Here is a 19,686-nt window from a genome sequence, read left to right on the forward strand (position 1 = left end):
GGGGCGCGGGGCGGGGCGCGGTCCCCGGTGCGGACCCGGGGGGCGGGGGTCCCGGGGCGCAGGCCGGAGGGCGGGGGGGGGGCCTCGGAGGGGGGCGGGGGGGCGGGGGGGGGGGGGGTGGGGCGGGGTCCAGGATGCGGACCCGGAGGGCAGGGGTTCAGGCGCGCAGGCAGGGAGCGCGAGGGTCCCACTTGGGAACCTAGAGGGTCGGAGTCCAGGGACGTGGCTTGGCGTGTGGGGGTGCGGGGGTGTCTGGGTGCGGACCCGGAGGGCAGGGGTCACGGGGCGCAGGCCGGAGCTGCGAGGGACCTGCAGGGCTCTGGGACGCAGGGTCGGGGTGGGACTGGGGCCTGCGGCTAAGGCAGCAGTGGGGCCGGAGTTGCGGGGTGCAGGGGGGGGCTGTGGCATCGGTGACCGGTTCCGACGAGGCCCCCCCCCCCCCATGATGTCATCCCCAGCAGTCTGCTGTCGTCTGGTGATGGAGCATTTAACCCAGCGTTTTCCAGAGCAGCACGGCTCTCCGCTGGGGAGTGGGGACAGCCCTGTCTTGCCGGGCTCTGGTGGCTCCCCCTGATTAAAGTGACCCATTCCCCGGGGGATCCAGACGCAGGGCAGTAGAGGGTGGCATGGCTTTGGGGCGACTGGCCTGGCCGCTGTGTGCGTTCTCGGGGACATGCGTGTCCCCTCACGGTGGGACAGCAGAAGCAGGCCAGGAGGCTGGTGGGGGCACCGCGGGTCCACCCAGAAACCTGGCTTTGGTCTGCAGAGGAGCTACGGTGCTCAGAGAACGCCGTCCTCGTTTTAAATTAGACACAAGCCAGTTTCCTACCTGGTGCTTTGCTGCTGCTGTGCGTCCCGTGGACAGTTGCCTGACTTCTCACCTCCGGGCCGGCGTGGTCTCGAGGAACGTCCCCGCACCGGCCGGTAGATGCTGCCCTGTGGGGCCTGCCCTTGACCCCTCCCCTGCTTAGACCGGAGGACCCAGACGCCCGGCTGGGTCTCCCCAAGACTGGGGACGCTCAGCTCTTCTGTCCCTCTCCGTGCCGTGTGAGAAACCGAGGTCCGCGTGGGGACCGAGCTTTCACACGGAGCTTTTCCTTCCCTTGCTGTTCCGCACGGTTAGGGTTAGGGCTGGGGTTAGGGCTAACCCCAACCCTCACCGCAGGGGAGCCCTTGGCTGGAGGGCTCGCAGCCCTACATTAGCAGGGATGTCAGTTCTCCCATTTTCAGAGGAAAATGCGGTGGGCAAGAGAGACACTGAGCTCGAACCCCGTCCTGGACAGCCAGTCACCTGCGTATGAGACGTGTGTCCTGTGCTAGGTGGGCATTGGAGTGGCCGGTGGGTGCCTGCCCCGCACGGAGGACTCTGCAGGGACTTGCCCACGGACCGTAGGGCAGACTTTCCCCAGCCCCACACTGTGGAGCTTGGGGCCCGGCCCTTGTCGAGCTGAGCTGCTCAGTGGCAGTGGAGAGCGGCCTCCCGGGCCTCTGGACAGTCGCTGCCTCCGTGCGACAGCCACCCAAGTTGTGCAGACACTGTCGAGCGGGACACGGTCTGCTCCGGCGCAGGGCCAGGGGATAGACCCGCGCTCTCCCGGAGGAGCGGAGGAGCGGAGGAGCGTCAGGAGGGAGGCGTGCCTCGCCCTCCTGGGGGGCAGGTCTCTGTTTATTATGGCCCCTTCCTCCGAAACACCTTTGCGACCGCGCTGTGCCCTGACCTGTGTCCCATCCGTCGTAGTGCTGCGCTCCTCCTTCCGGGCAGTGTCGTGGGCTTGGGGTGCTGTGCCCGCGCTGCCCCGGAAGCCCCGTGAGGCGGGCTCCGCGCCCGTCTTGTTCGTCATGTCTGTCCTCAACTGCTTGCACAGGGTCCAGCATGAGACATGTGCCCAGGAGGAGCGTAGGCGAGCGAGCCAGAGAGGACGTCCCTGGAAGATGGTTTGTCTGACGGCACTGCAGGTGGAGGGGCCGAGACGTGCTCGGTGCTCGCGGCCGGCCGCAGGGGTTAACCTTCGAGGCACGTGTGGGCCGGTGGCTGCGGGTGGTCTTGGAGAGCTAACCCTGGCCAGAGCCGGTCTGCATAACCCCGGTGGGGCAGGGAGAGCAGTCCCTGTGGCCCCCTTTCCTTGCTCACCTCTGATTTTGTGTGTGTAGTGGGTTCTTGGTATGATGTAGGCAGGCTCCATGCAGAGAGGTCACTGAGTTTGTGGCAGGGGTCTGGACCCTGACTGCTTCTCACCTGCTTCACGATCCAAAGCCGGGGCCGCTGACCTCCAGGTTTCTCAGCTGATGAAGAGGGCGCATTCTGAGCGAGAGTGTCACTGAAGCCTGGTTCAGCTCTAAAACTGTGGCTCTCCTTAAATTGCTCCCTTTAAGGTCTTCAGGAGTGGCCGTGTGCCTCTGCACCTCATGTGAGTCGTTCACTTCGGGTGACTGGCTGGGAGCCTTCCTCCTCTTTTTTTTTTTTTTTTTTAAGATTTTATTTATTTATTAGACAGACAGAGATCCCAAGTAGGCAGAGAGTGAGGCAGAGAGAGAGGGGAAGCAGGTCCCTGGTCAGCAGGGATGCTGAGGCAGATGCAGGCTCGATCCCAGGACCCCGAGATCATGACCTGAGCCGAAGGAGAGGCTTCACCCACTGAGCCACCCAGGCGCCCCTCACTTGATCCGTTTTGATTAACTTCAGCCGAGAGCCGCTGAATTTGGCTAATGTGAGTTTGGTGTATGGGAGTTAATGAACTCTTTCTTTCTGTCTGTTTTTAAATTGATATTTAAAATCCTAACCCTTTTATTTAGTCCCAATTTTTAAATAATTTTTTTGTTTTGAAATAAATATAGATTCACAAGAAGTTGCAGAGAAACGGAGCGACAGGGAGGTCCCAGCACCCTTCACCCCACCTCTTCAGAGGGGTCTCTTGCATAACAGTACAGTTTCAACACCAGGAAACTGGCATTGCTACACTCCACAGGGCGTAGTCACATTTTATCAGTTTTACCTAACGGGTGTGTGTGGGTGTGTGTGGGTGTGTGTGGGTGTGTGTGGGTGGGTGGGCCTTTGTACTTTTATCACATTTAGCTTCACGCAAGCCCCACATGAATGGGAGGGAGAGCTGTCCCATCATCCCAGAGCCCCTGTGTTGCTCCGTAGAGCCCGCCTACCCCTTCCCAGCTACTAGTCTGTTCTCCCAAGGAGGTTGTGTGACTGGTGTTGTGCGGTATGTGACCGGTCCAGGTGGGCTTTTCTCACTCGGCACTGTTCCCTGAAGCCCATCCAGGCGGCTGCATTGATGTTTATCATAGCCAAATGGTGGATTTTTAAAAAAAATTCTTTAAATTTTTAAAATTTATTTTATTTTATTTTTTTAAAGATTTTATTTATTTGTCAGAGAGGGAGAGAGAGAGCGCACAGGCGGGGAGAGCAGCAGGCAGAGGGGGAAGCAGACTCGCCATCAGCAGAGAGCCGGATGCGGGGCTCTAGCGCAGGACTCTGGGATCCTGACCTGAGCCGCAGGCACATGTTTAACTGATGAGCCAATCCAGGCATCCCGGATTTTGTTCCTAAAGATTTATTTATTCGCGAGAGCGAGCGAGCAAGAGCACGAGCGCGGGTGTGCAGGCGTGTGCGTGTGCACATGAGCAGGAGGGAGCAGAGAGGGGTCAGGCAGGCTCCGCCCCCCGCCGGCTGCCTGCTGCGGGCACGGCGCCTTCTCAGTACCGAGATCGTGACCTGAGCTGAAACCTAGGGTCAGACCCTCAGCCGAGGCACCCAGCGCACCTCAAGGGATGAATTTAAAGAAAATGAGAGATCTGCTGACATTGGGAAGAGAAGAGCTCTTTGCTCTTCAGTTACTTTGGCACTTTTGTTTACGTTCACACGTGTGCTTTGTTGGCAGACGGTCGTACAGAACTTAACGCGTGTCTTTGTGCGCCGCTGTGGACGGGTCAGCGCTGTGACCGTGCTGAGAATGTAAAACCCTGCTGAAAACACCAGACTTGGAGTGGATTGCAGAGTAATCAAGACTGCAGTGAGAGAGAAGTGATAGGTCTTCATTCTTGTGAGACCCGTGGTGTAGCCAGTGGGCAGGAGATCGCCACTTACTCCTCTGCGCACGTGGTGGCGGGGGCTGTGCTGTGCAGATGAGTTGAGGCCTGTCCTTGGGCTTGGGCTTGGAGGCATTTGGATTCATCCCTCGGGGCACTCCCTCGAAGGAAGGGAGACCAGTGGAGAGATGTAATCAGCTGTTTGGCAAAAACCACATTTCCCGAGTTCTTGGAGAAAGCGTGCGGTGTCGCTGCAGGTGCAGCGACAGACTGGGGGAGTGTCCGCGCTCTGCTCGTTGTGTTGGGCACAAAACGGTGTCCTTTCTGTCTCTGGTAGCCTTGTTGGCCTTGGGCATCCCTTTGAATTGGTTTTCAGCATGACTAAAGTTTAAAACACTTATTTGTTTATGAAATTCCATTTGTTCCGAGTCACAAGTTGAACGTGGAGAAACTGAACATAAAAAATTGAAGTTCCGCTTAAGCATCAGTGTAGGAAGTGAAACGCGACGTTGGTACCTGATTTTCCTTAGTAATGATAGAGATCAGAGTCAGAGTTTGCCAGTCTGCTTTTTAACTTGTACAGTTCTTAAAAAAAGATTGATGGTCATTTTCGTCTTGACAGGACGTTTAAAAAATGCTGACTTTTTGAAAAAGAATGCTCTTCTTGCTTTTTCTTTTGCACTCTTCTGCATGATTTATATTCCTTGGAAACGGATTTAGGAAGTGTGTGGCAGAGACGGAAGGGAGGGAGGGAGCGGCATGCCGGGAGGAGGAAGGAAGTCTTTGATCCAGGTTGAATTTTTCTGCCGAGGTGGGTGGTCACTGCTGCTCGGAAATACCTGTGTGTTCTTCCCCGTTTCCCTCCTGGCTCCTCTGGAGCGGGGACCCCGTTTCTTCCATGACAAGCTGGAGTGTTGTGTACGCGAGCTCTCATGCCGGGTACTTCACATCACTTCTCTTTTCTCTCTCTGTCTCTTTGTTAGAGACTCTATTTATTTATTTGACAGACGGAGATCACAAGTAGGCAGAGAGGCAGGCAGAGAGAGAGGAGGAAGCAGGCTCCCCGCCGAGCAGAGAGCCCGATGCGGGACTCGATCCCAGGACCCTGAGATCATGACCTGAGCCGAAGGCAGAGGCTTAACCCACTGAGCCACCCCGGTACCCCGACTTCTCTTTCCTCTTAAAGTGATTTTTGCTCTGTTGTTTTGGCGACAGCATGTGTCAGGATTTTGTAGTTGCAGAATTATTGGGAAGACTCTCTTTGGGAGATTAAGTAGCATCTCCTTGGCTTTTAAAAAATCGCAGAGCCAGAGCTGAGGGGTGGATTCAGGCGTGATGCCCCCCCCCCCCCAGACAAGGGGCTCCCCGGTGGGAGCTCCTGAGTGGGCGGGGCTCGGAGCACCTTGGAATTCCTCAGGCCAGGGCTGTCTTCCCTTAGTGCAAATTTCAAAGCTTATAAGACTCCCAGAACAAAAAGTGTTTTTGTGAGTCTTTGGTGAACTCATTTGGCGAAAATACAGCGACGAAGCTCTGTGTGGCCTCCCTCCTGTGCGAATGTGCACAAGTGCATCGTGCTTCTAGGCCACTGACTGGGTCCTGTGCTTCCTCCTAGAGTCTGAGCCCTTCTGGATTCTGGGACGCATCGGGCCTTGGGTTTTGGTTAAGGGATGGCATCTGGACCTGTTATGTGAAATTTGTGGAGTTCAGAGAAATAGAATGTGTGGTCCCTGTTCCCCCGAAGAGCTTGCAGACAAACGACGAGTTCTGGCCAGTGGACGCATCCTTACTGAGCGCCGCCTGTATTCAGGACTCTGGATCGCAGAATTAGGGGAGTAAGCAGTTGTCCGGTAACAAGATGAATCCTTGCCCTGAAAGCACGTGGGGAGGTCCTAGAGGGCAGACGGAATAGCAGAGGAACACCAGGAGCTCCGGCACCTACAAAAGGTAGTTCTGAGTCAGACTTGGGAGTGATTCGTATTTACCCTTGACCTTGTGGAATATTCTTCTTTTGTTGAAGTGTGTGTGGTCCGTTCCCTCCCTGGACCAGCAGGATGAGCTGAACGTGGGATAGCTAGATAGGAACGGTGCCCGGCTGTCCGCCTTCATGGTGCTCAGCGCCGGGCTCTGATGCTGAAACCGCAGGTGGGACGGGGCGCCTGGGGGCTCAGGGGGTTGAGCCTCTGCCCTTGGCTCAGGTCAATCTCAGGGTCCTGGGATCGAGCCCCATGTTGGGCTCCTGGCTCGGGGGGGCCTGCTTCTCTCTCCGCCTGCGGCTCCCCATTTGTGCGCTCTCTCTCTCTGACAAATAAATAAATAAAATCCTTAAAAACAAAACAAAACACACGTTTGGGAGCTAGAGTGTTGGTGGTTTCTGCCCTCTTCCGTGCAGTGTGAAGTAGATTAGATAATTTTGCCCTCACCTTAACACAACGAATGGTGCTCTTAAGTCACTAGAATGAACAGTTTTCACTGGGTCGTGTGATGTCTGAGATTTAGGTGATCCAACTGCGCTTATTGATTCTGGCATTGACCTTTTTAAACCTAACTGAGTTCGTGATGCAAGTTTACATGGTTGAAATGTCATGAGACGTTGTATGTGCCTCTTGCTTAGGCCCCGTTCAGGGCGGACGGGTTCCGGGGGGCGGTCCCGCAGGGAGGTGGGAGCTGAGGCTGAGCGATAAGATTCGCCCTCGCCCTCGCCCTCGCATGGAGGGCCGCATGCAGGGCCGAGAGGGTTCTTGGCGGTGCTTGGGGGCAATGGGCAGGGAGGAAGTGGCCTTGTTGGCCACTAGTCCTGGTCGGGAAGAAGGGCAAGGAGAGCGTGGGGGTGGCGGGGTGCGGGGTGCACGGGCCAGAGAGGGAGAGGCGAGTCCTCGCCGTGCCGGACTGTCGGGACTGCTTAGGAGATGCGGCCTGACCTTGTGACACTCGGGGTCCTGCCCGCCTTCACGCGCCACTTCCCGCCAGCAATTGGTTCTTCTTCCCTCACTGTTCTCGGCCAAGGGGACGAGGGCTGTGGCCCAGTCATCGAACCGTGGGAGTGTGGGGGTGGAGTCAGGAGAATTCAGTGGGAGTGGGGAGCTCCCGGGTGGGAAGGTGGGGGGCACGGCCGGCGAGGGGATGGGGCCTGCGGTCGGGCCCTTGGAGTGGTCGTCTGTGTTAGTGCGGGTGCGACAGGTTGGAGAGGGCATGATGTGCCCCACGAAGAGAGGACGGTCTTTGCAACAAGCCTGAGACCCACTCCTTTGCTAGGCTCTGGCCTGGGACGGCTCCCTCAGCTTCCTGCTGCCTCAGGAAACAGGGACTTGAGGGGGAACCAAAGTTTCTGCGGGTGCTTTGGGCCAGATGCTGGTACTGCTTCCTTTCGTCTCTCACTTTTGCAAACTGTGGCTCTCTGGAGTCTGGAGTCTTCAGTTTTGCTCCAAATTTGAACCCAGGGACAGCTGTGGCGGTTTTGTGTGTTCCTTGTGTTCTGGGTGTTTCCCATCTCCCTCGTCACATGCCCAGGATTTGTCATCTGTTCACGAGTAAAAGTGTGGGGTCAGCATCCACATTGGGCTGCCTTGTTTCTGTTTGGCATCGTAAGGTGTTTTCCTTCCCATTAAACTCCCTCCTGATGCCAGGTCAGGAGCGTCATAAGGACTGGTGACGTCGCGGACCTAAAGCACTCGCAGCTCCTTAGGCAGGCAGGGCCGTATTGGGATTTGCGTGGCCAGCCTGCCTTCATGTAATGTGCTTGAGAGCAATTTCATGTTTCTAATACGGTTTAAAAAGCACAGAGAAGGGGCGCTGGGTGGCTCAGTGGGTTAAGCCTCTGCCTTCCACTCAGGTCATGATCCCAGGGTCCTGGGATCGAGCCCCACATCGGGCTCTCTGCTCAGCAGGGAGCCTGCTTCCCCCCTCCCCACCCCGCCTGCCTCTCTGCCAGCTCGTGATCTCTGTCTGTCAAATAAATAAATAAAATCTTAAAAAAAAAAAAGCATTGAGAAAAGATACTCAACTGATGCTGTTTTACTTTTTTATTTATTTTTTATTTTTAAATGATTTTATTTACTCATCTGACAGAGATCACAAGCAGGCAGAGGCAGGCAGAGAGAAGAGGAAGCAGGCTCCCTGGTGAGCAGAGAGCCCGATGCGGGGCTCGATCCCAGGACCCTGGGATCATGACCTGAGTCAAAGGCAGACATTTACGAAGCCACCAGGCGCCGACCCCCCCTCCCCCGCAGTTATTTCTTTTAATTAGCTTGTAACTTTTGTTCGAGTAAGCAGAGGTGGGGGGGGAGGTGATTCATTGTCTGAGGGGCCTTTTGTGCCAAGTTGTTCAGTTCCTGAGGTTTTCTCTTTTTTCTTTTCTTTCTTTCTTTTTTTTTTTTTTTGAGATTGTCACCCATGGGTTGGAGTGGTGGACCGCTTGCACAGATGCTGGTCGCAGAGGGGCAAGAGATGCTTTTCTGTTGGGTGCTCACGTCCGATGTGTGTTCTCTCCTGCGGCACTTGCTGCAGATGTAATTGAAATCTCTTTAATATTAAGTGGTCAAAAAACCAAAGTTCTTCCTACAGTGTTCTTATGGTCTTGCTATACACTTGGTACAAGCCCAAGAGCAAAGTATATTTTGAAGGCATGTGTTTCAAAATTCGTTTATTTTTCTGGATTGTTTTCTGATTTAATTGTACAATTCATTTGTTCGTTCATTTGCGAAATCTGTTGAGCGCCTGGTATGTGCCAGGCACTATCTCTTCTAGGCCCCGGGATTCAGTGGTTAACCAAATGGACAAAAATTCCTCTGCTTTCAGAACCTCAGTGCTTACGAGAGTAGGCGGACAAAATAGATGAGAAAAATATGTATTATTTATATCCATTCATCTTTTTGTTGATCTGTTGTGGGGGAAAATCAAGTAGGGAAGATGAACAGAGGGGGGAGGTTCCTGATATCAAAGAATGTGGTCAGGTCAGGTCGCCTGAAGAAGGTGTGTGTGTGTGTGTTTTTTAAAGATTTATTTATTGGGATACCTGGGTGTCTCAGTTGGCTCAGTGTTTGCTTTCAGCTCAGGTCATGATCCCAGAGTTCTGGGATCTGACCACTGGTTGGGCCTTGTGAGGGTTGCCCTGTGGGGAGCCTGCTTCTCCCTCAGCCTCTGCCCCTCCTCCTGCTTGTGCTCTCTCTCTCTCAAATAATAAACAAAATCTTTAAAAAAAATTTTTTTTTAATTTGCCGCCTTTTAATGCTAAATCTTTTTTTTTTTTTTTTTTTAAAGACTTATTTATTTGGCAGAGAGAGAGACAGCGAGAGAGGGAACACAAGCTGGGGAGTGGGAGAGGGAGAAGCAGGCTCCCCGCTGAGCAGAGAGCCCACACTGGGATCATGACCTGAGCCAAAGACAGAGGCTTTAACCCACTGAGTCACCCAGGGGCCCCAAATAAACAAAATCTTAAAAGAAATATTATTTATTTGATAGAGAGTGCGAGCAGTGGGAGGGGCAGAGTGCGGGAGAGAGAGTCGTAAGCAGACTCCCTGCTCAGCCTGGTGTACCACTGGGTTCCCTCTCAAGGCCCTGAGATCGTCTCCTGAGCTGAAAGCAAGAGTCCGATGCTTAACTGACGGCGCCACCCAGGCACCTAGCATATCTAACTTTTTACTGGATGCCAGACGTCGTGAATTTCACCTTGTCAGTCCTAAATATTGTTGTATTTCTTTAAATATCCTTGAGTTTTGTGCCAGGATGAAGCTCAACTACCTGAAAACCGCTTGATTCTTAGAAGGAGGGACCGGAGCAGCCTTTAGTCTGGGACTGATTTGACCCCACCCTGGAGGGATAGCGCTCCTGCTTAGAGCTCAGCTCCGTGCCCTGGTTTTATGAGATTTCCCTCTGGCTTGCTGGCCCTATGCTGCCTTCCATGGTTTACCCTCTGGTTTCTTTCCAGTGGCTCTTTCAACAGCCTCAGGAGCTTCCTGTCTTGCTTGAGCAGAGAAGTAGTGCGACCGAGACGCCAGGACCCTTCTGCAGCCCCCCGGCGCTCTGCTCTCCCGGCAGCAGGCTCTGTTCCAGCGTTCCTCCCTGCACGCTCTAGCCTCCTCGGTCTGTCTCCTCGCTTCGCAGAGACCTCAGGGCTCTGTTTGGGGTCCCCCTCCCGAAGCAGTAAGCAGGAGCAGTTGTAAGCCTCATCTTGGTTCTTCTCTGCCTCTCGGTGATCACTCTTGTCCGTAGTCTGCTGTCCAGTTCCTGAAAACAGGTGTTTAGTTGCCTGAGGTGGGAAGGTGAATCGTGTCCCTGTTTATCACCTTTAGGTTTTGGGGAGAGGCGTTGAGTCTGCAGTTGGATATGAATTCTAAGACTGGAATTCCGAGAAGAGGTCTGGGCTGGGGTAAAAGTACAGGGGCATTCCTTGTAGGTGTTGTTTGAAGCCATGAGCCTGGGAGCTCACCGAGGGAGTGAGTAGAAGTCACCTGTAGAGAGAGCTGTACTCTCACTCCTATAGCTTTACTGCGTGCCCGGCATGCTTCCGAGTCCACTGCCTTCGCTGCTGTATCAGACCGTCATGGTAACCTCACGGTAGGTACTGCGGTCCTCCCTGTCCATAGATGGGCAGCCTGAGGCCCTGAGCCCACGGCCATGTGACTGCCCAGGAAGAGGTAGATCCGGGGTCACACCGGGGCGACCTGCTCCGAGCGTTCTCTCCTGAGCTCAGTGCTGGCCCGGCTCGCGGGCCGGTGGCTGGAGCTCCAGGCATGCAGACTGGAAGCCGTCAGGAGCGCCGCGTCCAGCTGGGAGGCACGCAGGCCAGTGAGGAGGAAGCAGTCTGGTGCAGAGGTGAATGTAATGCGGTCGTTTAAGGGAGAATAATTGGAAACCCGAGAGTCAACCCTCGAGGAGCTCTCCCGTAAAGGGGAGAGAGAGATGGTGAGTGCAGGTTGCGGAGGGCGAGTGAGCTCTGTCGCTGCTGCGACAGGTGCACAGAGTGAGCGGCCGGGCCCAGCCTCCTGTGCTCGCTCCTGTTTGTGGGTCAGGAGCCCTGCACGGCCGGGCCCAGCAGGGTCCTCTGCCCAGAGCCTCACAAGGCTAAGATCAGGGGGTTCCTTCTGGAGACTCTGGTGATGACGCTGCTTCCAGTCAGTCCTTGTAGCACAGGGATGGGGTCCCCTTTCCCTGCCGGTCTCCTCCTAGAGCCAGCCCACCTGCCTTCTCAAGGCTCGCAGGAGGCCTCTCCAGGGAGTCCCTCTCAAAGCACGATCTCTCGACTTGGCTCATGTTCCGCCTCTAGGCAGAACGAGTTCTCTGCTTTTAAGGACTCAGATTCGATTGGGCCGGTCAGCAGGACCCAGGTCCATCCCCTGTCTTAATTACACGTGCGGAGTCCCTTTTGCTCTGGAAGATGTCCCAGGAGGCCCTAATTTTAGGGTGTGGGCGTCGTTGGAGGATGGGGCGGCGGGGTGGTGCGTATTCTGCTATCACAGTGGGGTCAAAAAGTTTTTTTGAGTTTAATTCATTTGTTCATCAGTTCACTGAGTGCCAGTTCTGGACAGTGAGCAAAATAGACAAGAGCATCGCTGTGTGGCTTACATTCTGGCGAGGGAGACGTGATGTAAGCACGATACTCCGCACCCCGTGCACCGCGTGTGACGGGGGGACAAGGCAGAAGAAGGGAACCGCAGTTGAGGTAGTGCAGCTGGGGGTCAGGCCCCCCTTCAGTGCTGGGGGACAATGCGGCCGGACTGAGGGTTCGGGAGAGAGCCTGGGACGTTGGAGTTGGGTACAGGGGGCACGGGAGATGCTGGGGATCTCGTGGCTGTTCGGAGAGCTCTGGGTTTCATCCTGAGTGACGGGGAGCCAGTGGGGAGGAGGGGCGGGCGGTTAGCAGAGAAGGGACTTGCTTCGGGAAGAATTCTGCTGGTGGTGTTGGGAAGAGGAGGGGTCGGGAAGCAGGCAGAGGGTTAGGAGGCTCTGAACCAGGGAAGGAAGGTGAGGGCCCTGGGGCGTGGGGGAGGTAGAGCCTGTTTGTGGGCTGCTGGGAGAGAGAAAGCAGAGCCAGGGAGAAGGTGCGGCAGGGGCGGTGGTGTGGGCGCGCCGGTGCTGTGGGGGGGGGGGCTCTCTGGTGGCCAGCGGGGGCGGTGAGGGAGCGGCTCTTGGGGGTAGAGGGGAAGCCGTGGGGTGGCGGTTCAGGACAGCCTAGGAGAGCCGGGCAGGGCCTCCCTGGCTCCCCGCGCTTGCGAGGCCGGCCCAGCGGCTGGGTGTGTGCTTTCCGCAGGCACACTCGGCTGTCCGGGCCGTGCGTGGTGCCAGGTGGCCAAGAATGGGATTCAGCAGGGAGGGGTTTTACCAGGCAGGTGCACAGACAGAGAAGCAGGGCCAGGACTTGGCATGTGTGGTGGGACTGAAGCTGGCTACGACGGGGTGACCCTGGGGAAGGGGCAGGGAAGACGGAGGGAAAGAGAGAGGGAGAGAAGACCAGGCCCTGGGTCAGGGGCTCATGGCGGCCAGGAGACTGGGCTTACCTGCCGGAGTGGGCTGGAAGGTTGGGGCTGGCAGGACACCTGCGGTGGACCATGGGTGGGAGGGTGACTTTGGCGGGGTGTCTCGGGCGGGGACCAGACCATGTGAGGAGCCATGTGCGTGGACATTCATCACCAACGGTGGTGAGCCGGGCGTGGCGCCGAGAGAGGTCGTGTCACGGTGGGCAATGGTCTTCTCCGTGCTGTGCGTTCTTGTTATTTTCCTGTCTCGTCTGGTCCTGAAGGTTTTGAAAAGTTACAAGGAGGTTAAAATCAAGAGTGCAGTTTAAGCAGTTCCTTGTAAAACACTTGACCTCGGCCTCATCTCCCCACTCCTGAACCGCAGAGTCATTTATTTTCGTTTCACGGCATTTTTTGTCATATTTACTGTAAAAAAAATGTAATTACTGAATGCCATGTTATACCACTTATGGGTGTTTCTTCCCACTTAGTTATGATTTACTGACTTCTTACTTTGGAGGGTAAGGATTTAATTTACCTGAGCTTTCCTTGTGTCATTCTCTAACATGCCGCAATATTTTGTTTAATTAATGTATAGCATTTAATGTCTGAAAATACTCTCAGCTGAGAATGGTAGTCAACTTTTCTTTTTTCCCTACGGAAATTTTTTTTTTTTTAAATTTTATTTATTTATTTATTTATTTGTCAGAGAGAGAGAGCGAGTGAGAGCAAGCACAGGCAGACAGAGAGGCAGGCAGAGTCAGAGGGAGAAGCAGGCTCCCTGCGGAGCAAGGAGCCCGATGTGGGACTCGATCCCAGGACGCTGGGATCATGACCCGAGCTGAAGGCAGCTGCTTAACCAACTGAGCCACTCAGGCGTCCCAAGGTAGTTAACTTTTTTTTAAAGAAGATTTTCTTGGGGCGCCTGGGTGGCTCAGTGGGTTAAGCCTGTGTCTTCAGCTCAGGTCATGATCTCAGGGTCCTGGGATCGAGCCCCGCATCGGGCTCTTTGTTCTGCTGGGAGCCTGCTTCCTCCTCTCTCTCTGTCTGCCTCTCTGCTTACTTGTGATCTCTGTCAAATAAATAAAGAAAATCTTAAAAAAAAAAAGATTTTCTTTATTTATTAGAGTAGGAGACTGAGAGCAGCAGAGGGAGAGGGAGAAGCAGGCTCCCCATTGAGCAGGGAGCTCGTCGTGGGGTTCACTTCCAGGACCCTGGGATCACGACCTGAGCCAAAGTCAGATGCGTTACCAACGGAGCCCCCCAGCTGGCTTGGTAGTTCAACTTAATATCTTTGGTGTTAATTACTGCTTTCGTACTTTTGTTGTTTTTAAAGATTTTATTTTTAAGTAATCTGTACTACTACTACGAGCCCGTGTGGGGCTCGAACCTATGATCCTGGGATCAAGAGTCACGTGCTCCACCGACTGAGCCAGCCCAGTGGCCTCTACTTTTTTGTATGCATTAACGCTCCGGTTGCTTTTCAGCCGTGACCGTCTGGGTGTGACTGGAAGAGTCCGGGTCACGTGGCTGGACCAGCCGGCAGCCTCTCAGCCCCTACCTTGCATGTTGGACATGGCCTTCGTGCGGTGATCGGTTCTGCCGTCGTCGTCTGGACTGGTCGGTTCTGCTCACGCTGTCCTGCTGGGACTTCCCTTCCTTGTAGTCCCGAGGGCCTTGTCTCTGGCTGGACCTCCGTGTCTGTCCTCTGGGCTGGTGTTGCTTTGTGCTGGGTGAGAGTGTGCAGCAGGTAAAATTCTTCAGAGATTTTGCATTTTTGAAAAGAATGCGTTTTTTTACCATTGTACTTTATTGAGAATTTGGCTCTGGTAGAATTCTAGCTGAAAGTAACTTTTCCTCAATTTTGAAGGCTCAGCTGTATTCCTGGTGTCTAGTGTCTGCGATTTTAAGGTGCTGTGCCAGGGGCGTGGCACATGGTGACCTTTCTCTCTCTCTCTGTTTTTAAAAATTTTATTTATTTATTTGAGAGAGAGAGAAAGAGAGAGAGGATGAGAGGGGAGAAGTCAGAGGGAGAAGCCGACTCCCTGCTGAGTTCAGCCCTGGGACTCCGGATGGTGACCTGAGCCGAAGGCATCGGCTTCTCGGACTGAGCCCCCTGGGCTCCAGGTGACCTTTTCCGTCTGGGTGTCCTCTCGGTGTGGGTGTGGGCGCGGGTGTGGGCGCGGGAGCGGGTGTGGGCGCGTTCTCCCGTGTTTTATCTCTTTGATAATTCCCTTTCACTTTCTTCTCCCTCAGGGTCTTCTATTAAGAGCTGAGGGTTGACCTCTTGACTCACATTTTCTTGCCTTTTTATCTTTCCTCTTCCATTTCTTTTTCCCTGTGCTCCTTCATTTCTGACACTTGCAACTTTGTCCTCTGGCCCTTCTTTTGAACTTTTAAAAATTTCTGCAAGTACTCTTATAATTCGAGGCCTTTCTTATTCTCTGAGTTCTCCTTTTTTTGGTGTTATCTGGTTCTTAAAACTGTATTTTCGGGGCGCCTGGGTGGCTCAGTGGGTTAAAGCCTCTGCCTTCGGCTCGGGTCATGGTCTCAGGGTCTTGGGATCGGGCCCCGCATCGGGCTCTCTGCTCCGCGAGGAGCCTGCTTCCCCCTCTCTCTGCCTGCCTCTCTGTCTGTCAAATTAATAAATAAATAAAATATTAAAAAACCCTGTATTTTCTCTGTATTGCTTGGGAGTGTCTTGCTCCGTAGAGCCTCTCCTGCAGGCTCGCTTTGGTCTCTGGCTCGGGCTGTGGGCACTTCCCGGACGCCCGGTGGCGGGACCCTGGGCCCGCACGCGCCCGGGCGGTCAGAGCTCCCGCCGGAGGCCTCCCTGCTCGGGAGGGGGAGGGGTCTCTGTCCCTGGGGGAACCTGCACGTCAGTGGTCTCCTCAGTCTCTCCAGAGGGACGCTTCAGTCTCGTCTCTTGCCTGGTGAGGCAGGCGGGAGCTGTAAGCCCCGCTCACCCGGGACGGCGGGCTCCCCACCGGTGAGTCGTCACTCAGGGCTGCTCTGCTCGGTGCGGCCCCGTGTCCCAGCCTCCGCTGGCGTCACCGGGGCTAGAGCTTCTGTGCTCCTGCTTTTCCAGAGGGGGAACCTCTGGTCTTCTGCTGGTGGTGGTGGGTGGTTTGCCTGACAGCAGGGTGTGCCCGAGGGAGCCCGCTGCTCCCTGCAGAGGCTCAGCCCTCCTCCCGAGGCCACCTCCCGAGGCACCTGGCGGTTTCAGTCCCAGGCCTCTCCGGTCCTCGGGAAGGCTCGTTTCCACTAGCTCTCCGTCTCGCAGGCTGGGCCCCAGCTCGCGCTGTCGGTCTGAGTAGTCGCTGCCTGGTCCTCTCTTTCCAGCATCCCTGATGGTGGTGACGGCTCTTATCGTCCGGGCTGCTTCTTTTACGTAAGTTTCGGACTGACTTTATATACATGTATTCTGTATGTATACGTGTATATGTTTATTTTATTACTTATTTATTTAAAAGATTATTTATTTGTCAGAGAGAGAGAGAATGCTAGCGGGAGAGAGAGAGTGCGCACAAGCAGGGGAAGGGGCAGGCAGAGGGAGAAGCAGGCTCCCCGCTGAGTAGGGAGCCCCATGTGGGACTCGATCCCAGGGACCTGGGATCACGACCCAGGCCGAAGGCAGATGCTTAACAGACTGAGCCGCCCAGGCATCCCTGGCTGGGTTTTTTTTTTTTTTTTTTTTTTTCCCATTTAAGATTTTTATTTATTTATTTGACAGAGAGAGACATAGCAAGAGGGAACATAAGCAGGGGGAGCGGGAGCGGGAGCGGGAGAAGCAGGCTTCCCGCTGGGCTGGGCAGGGAGCCTGATGCAAAGCTCAATCCCAGGACCTTGAGATCTTGACCTGAGCTGAAGGCAGAGGCGCAGCCCTCCCCACCCCCAGGCACCCTCTTTTTTTTTTTTTAAAGATTTTATTTATTTATTTGACAGAGACCACAAGCAGGCAGAGGCAGGCAGAGAGAGAGGAGGAAGCAGGCTCCCTGCCAAGCAGAGAGCCCGATGTGGGGCTTGATCCCAAGACCCTGGGACCATGACCTGAGCCGAAAGCAGAGGCTTCAACCCACTGAGCCACCCAGGTGCCCTTTTTTTTTTTTTTTTCCTTAAGATTTATTTGCTTATTTACTTTAGAGACTGAGAGAGACAGAATGCGATTGAGAGGGCGGAGGGAGAGAGAGAGTCTCTAGCAGACTCGCTGCTGAGCTCAGAGCCTGATGCTGGGCTTGATTTCCCCACCCGGAGATCCTGATCGGAGCTGCAACCAAGAGCCAGACGCTTAACCAGTTGTGCCACCCAGGCAACCCCAAACTTAGTGGTTTGTTAGCTCAGTGTGTGAAGCTCTTGGGACAGTTCAGCTTATGATGAGTACTCAGACGTACGCCGTTGTTAACGCGTTCTGTGTGCTGGGCCTGCTGTCCTCACGGAGCATCGACTGAGGACCTGCTGAGTTCCAGGTCCTGTCCGGCGCTCCGAGGCCACACCAGTGACTCGGACGCACAAGTCTGCCTACTCGCAGGGAGCTCACGTACATTCTGGTAGAAATTATAGCTTATGTGGGAAGACAGTAAGTGCAAGAGAGAGAAGTTAGGGGGAGAAGGTGGCGGGGAACATGAGGCTGTGTTTTCAACTCCAAATAGGCTGATCAGGATTGGTCTTGCTGCGAAGGTAACTGAAGGCACTGGGCCATAGGGAAGTGAGCGGGAGAACACCTTGGACAGAGGGACCACACGTGGGAAGGCTTCCACGGGGGGGCGGGGGAGATGAGCGGTGTATGCAAGAGACAGGAGGCCGGTGCGGCTGCAGGAGAGCGAGCCCAGAGGGAGGAGCCGGAGGGTCGGTCAGAGTGTACGGAGCTGGGGAGACAGGTGCTATGGAGGGCCTTCGTAGAGCATCGGAAAGACTGTGGCTTTTTCTTTCTTTTTGTTTTTGGTTTGTTTGTTTTTGCACATTAAACATTGGGAATGATGAGACATGGTCTCTGTCCTCAGCGTTGCTCAAGCCCTTGAATGCATAATGTTAAGTGGTGTGAGATGAGTAGTGACAATGAGTGATGATGAGCTTAGGGGAGAGCAATCAGGTCATCCAGAGATAGTATTCGGGTCAGGTCTTACTAAGCTCACAGTGCAAGGAGATGGCCCAGGAAACTGGGGAACACCGTGCGTCTCGCTGAAGAACGGCAGCAGGACGCATGGAGTTGTGGGTGGTCTTTAGCAGGAGTAGTGTCTCGCAGGTGGTGGGGTTCTGGCAGTAGGACAGGGCAGGAGAGACAGGCCGGAGCAGAGCATGGGGGACCTCCTCTGGAAGATGTGGTCCACTGATGCATTTTAAGCAGGACAGTGACCCTATGCAACTTATTTTTTCTTAGTAAAATAGTAATTTTGAACGCAGAGGATGGATTTTAGACTAGGCTTAGTTAGAGGCAGGAAATTGCTTTGGTCTAGGAGATGGTGAGCGTCTGAATCGAGGGAGTAGGAATGGAAAGGGGTGGATTTTGGAGATGCAGAGAGCAGAATCGACAGGGTGCGGGTGGTCAAGTACTCTTTCCTAGTAGTGGCTTTGAATCTGTAGCAGACATGCCATTTACTCAGAGTGGTGGATTGAGAACCTCTATCAGTCCGTTCCGCTGTAAAGACATTGAAAACAGTGGTAAAAACGGTCTAACCGATTCTGCCAGAGCTCTGGAAATTAGCCAAAGGTTCAAACAGTGTCAGGCGGATTTATTCAACAAAACTGTTGAACCTCTAACTTGACCTCCTCTGGTTCTCCTCTCGCGTGATTTGCAGCGGCATTGACAGTGAGCAGCTTCACAACCAGGTAGCTGTGGAGACAAGCAGCCTTGCAGCCACTGGAGAGACCGGACGGGTTCGGAGCCCCTCAAAAAGTCCTGTTCTTAGAGCATGGTTACTGTCTGGCCGGGCTTGTAGCTTTCCGGAAAAGCCCCATTTGCAGAACTTACCATTATTTGACTTTGTTCAGTGGGAAAAGCCCTGTCCTAGTGTGTCGTGTGAAACAGTCAGTGACATTTGTTTAATATCACAGTTGGGGGCAAGCAGGCAACTGGCCTAAATCTTCACAGGAAGATGCAAAGAGTGACATGCCATCGGGGTGCTCTGACAGGCTCTGACAGGCTCTGACAGGTTTCTGTGGGTCTGGAAGGCCGCCTGAGCGCAGGATTGTACGTCTGCCTGGGAAGACTTGAGAAGGCCGCAGGCTCTCACCTCCGGCCAGTCGTGAGTCCGGGTGCCAACAGGGAGTGGCGCAGAGGCAGAGTTACATCCGGCCCGAGTGCTGACGGGCTTAACACCCAGAGTTCCTTGGCAGTGTCTGGGACACTTGCTCAAGGCCCTGAAGGAGATCCCCGGTCAGTCATGAACTGACCACTAAGTTAGCTAAGCCAAGACTGCGGTAGCTGTAAACTCTAGGGAATTACAGACTTTACAGAACTAGTTCAGGAAGTCACTGAAGAAACGGACGCAGCCACAGACAGAGCAACGGCAGATAACACCAGTAACTCCCGGGGAGGGGCATTTGGGTCTCCAGAATCGCCACATTATATTACCTAAAATGTCCAGTTTTCAATAAAATTATGAGATGTACATAGAAAAAGGAAGATATAGTCTATACACAGGGAAAAAAGTAGCCAGTAGAAACTATCCTTGAAAGGGTCCAGATGTTGGACTTATTAGACAAGGTCTTCAAATCTGCTATTCTAAATCTGTGCCAAGAACTCAAACTGTGTCTGAAGAATTAAAACATGAAAATGATGTCTCACGAAATAGAGCATATCAAAGAAGAGGTAGAAATCATTAAAAAAAAAAAAAAACAAATTGAAGCTCTGGAGTTGGAAATATGATAACTAGATTGAAAAATTTACTGGAGGGGCTTAGTGGCAGATCTGAGCTGGCAGAAGAAAGAATCCGTGAATTTGAGAATTGGTTTGTTAAGATAATTAAATTAAGATCAATATCAAGGTAAGTATAAATCTAATCTGAGGAACAGAAAGAAAAAAAAAAAAAACAAAGAAAAAATGAACAGGGGCACCTCGGTGACTCAGTCTGTTCAATGTCTGCCTTTGGCCCAGGTCGTGATGCTGGAGTTCTGGGTCTGAGCCCTGCGTTGGGCTCAGCAGTGGAGTCTGCTTCTCCCTCTAGTTTCTCTCTCTCTCTCGCTCGCTCAGTCTCTCTCA

The 19,686-nt window shown here is 54.0% G+C and overlaps 1 protein-coding gene across 8 annotated transcripts in view; it reads left to right on the forward strand.

Moving 5' to 3' along the window:
• Positions 1–19,686, forward strand: part of AP2A2 (adaptor related protein complex 2 subunit alpha 2) — a 77,481-nt gene that overhangs the window by 1,214 nt on the left and 56,581 nt on the right. For 2 of the 8 annotated variants that reach the window (XR_009403968.1, XM_059398154.1), the window contains exon 2: positions 1,866–2,014. The exons of 3 other annotated variants lie outside the window; for them this stretch is intronic. Coding sequence is in view for 2 of the 5 variants with exons in the window: in XM_059398154.1 (XP_059254137.1) it covers positions 1,933–2,014 (82 nt within the window). In the remaining 3 variants the exon portion in view is untranslated. Of the gene's footprint in view, positions 1–1,865; positions 2,015–14,599; positions 14,616–15,866; positions 15,880–19,686 lie in introns of those variants that run through there. 3 more of the 8 variants (XM_059398161.1, XM_059398225.1, XM_059398236.1) reach the window with 3 other exon arrangements.

The sequence above is a fragment of the Mustela nigripes genome, chromosome 1, assembly GCF_022355385.1.
Source record: "Mustela nigripes isolate SB6536 chromosome 1, MUSNIG.SB6536, whole genome shotgun sequence".
NCBI classification, from domain to species: domain Eukaryota; kingdom Metazoa; phylum Chordata; class Mammalia; order Carnivora; family Mustelidae; genus Mustela; species Mustela nigripes.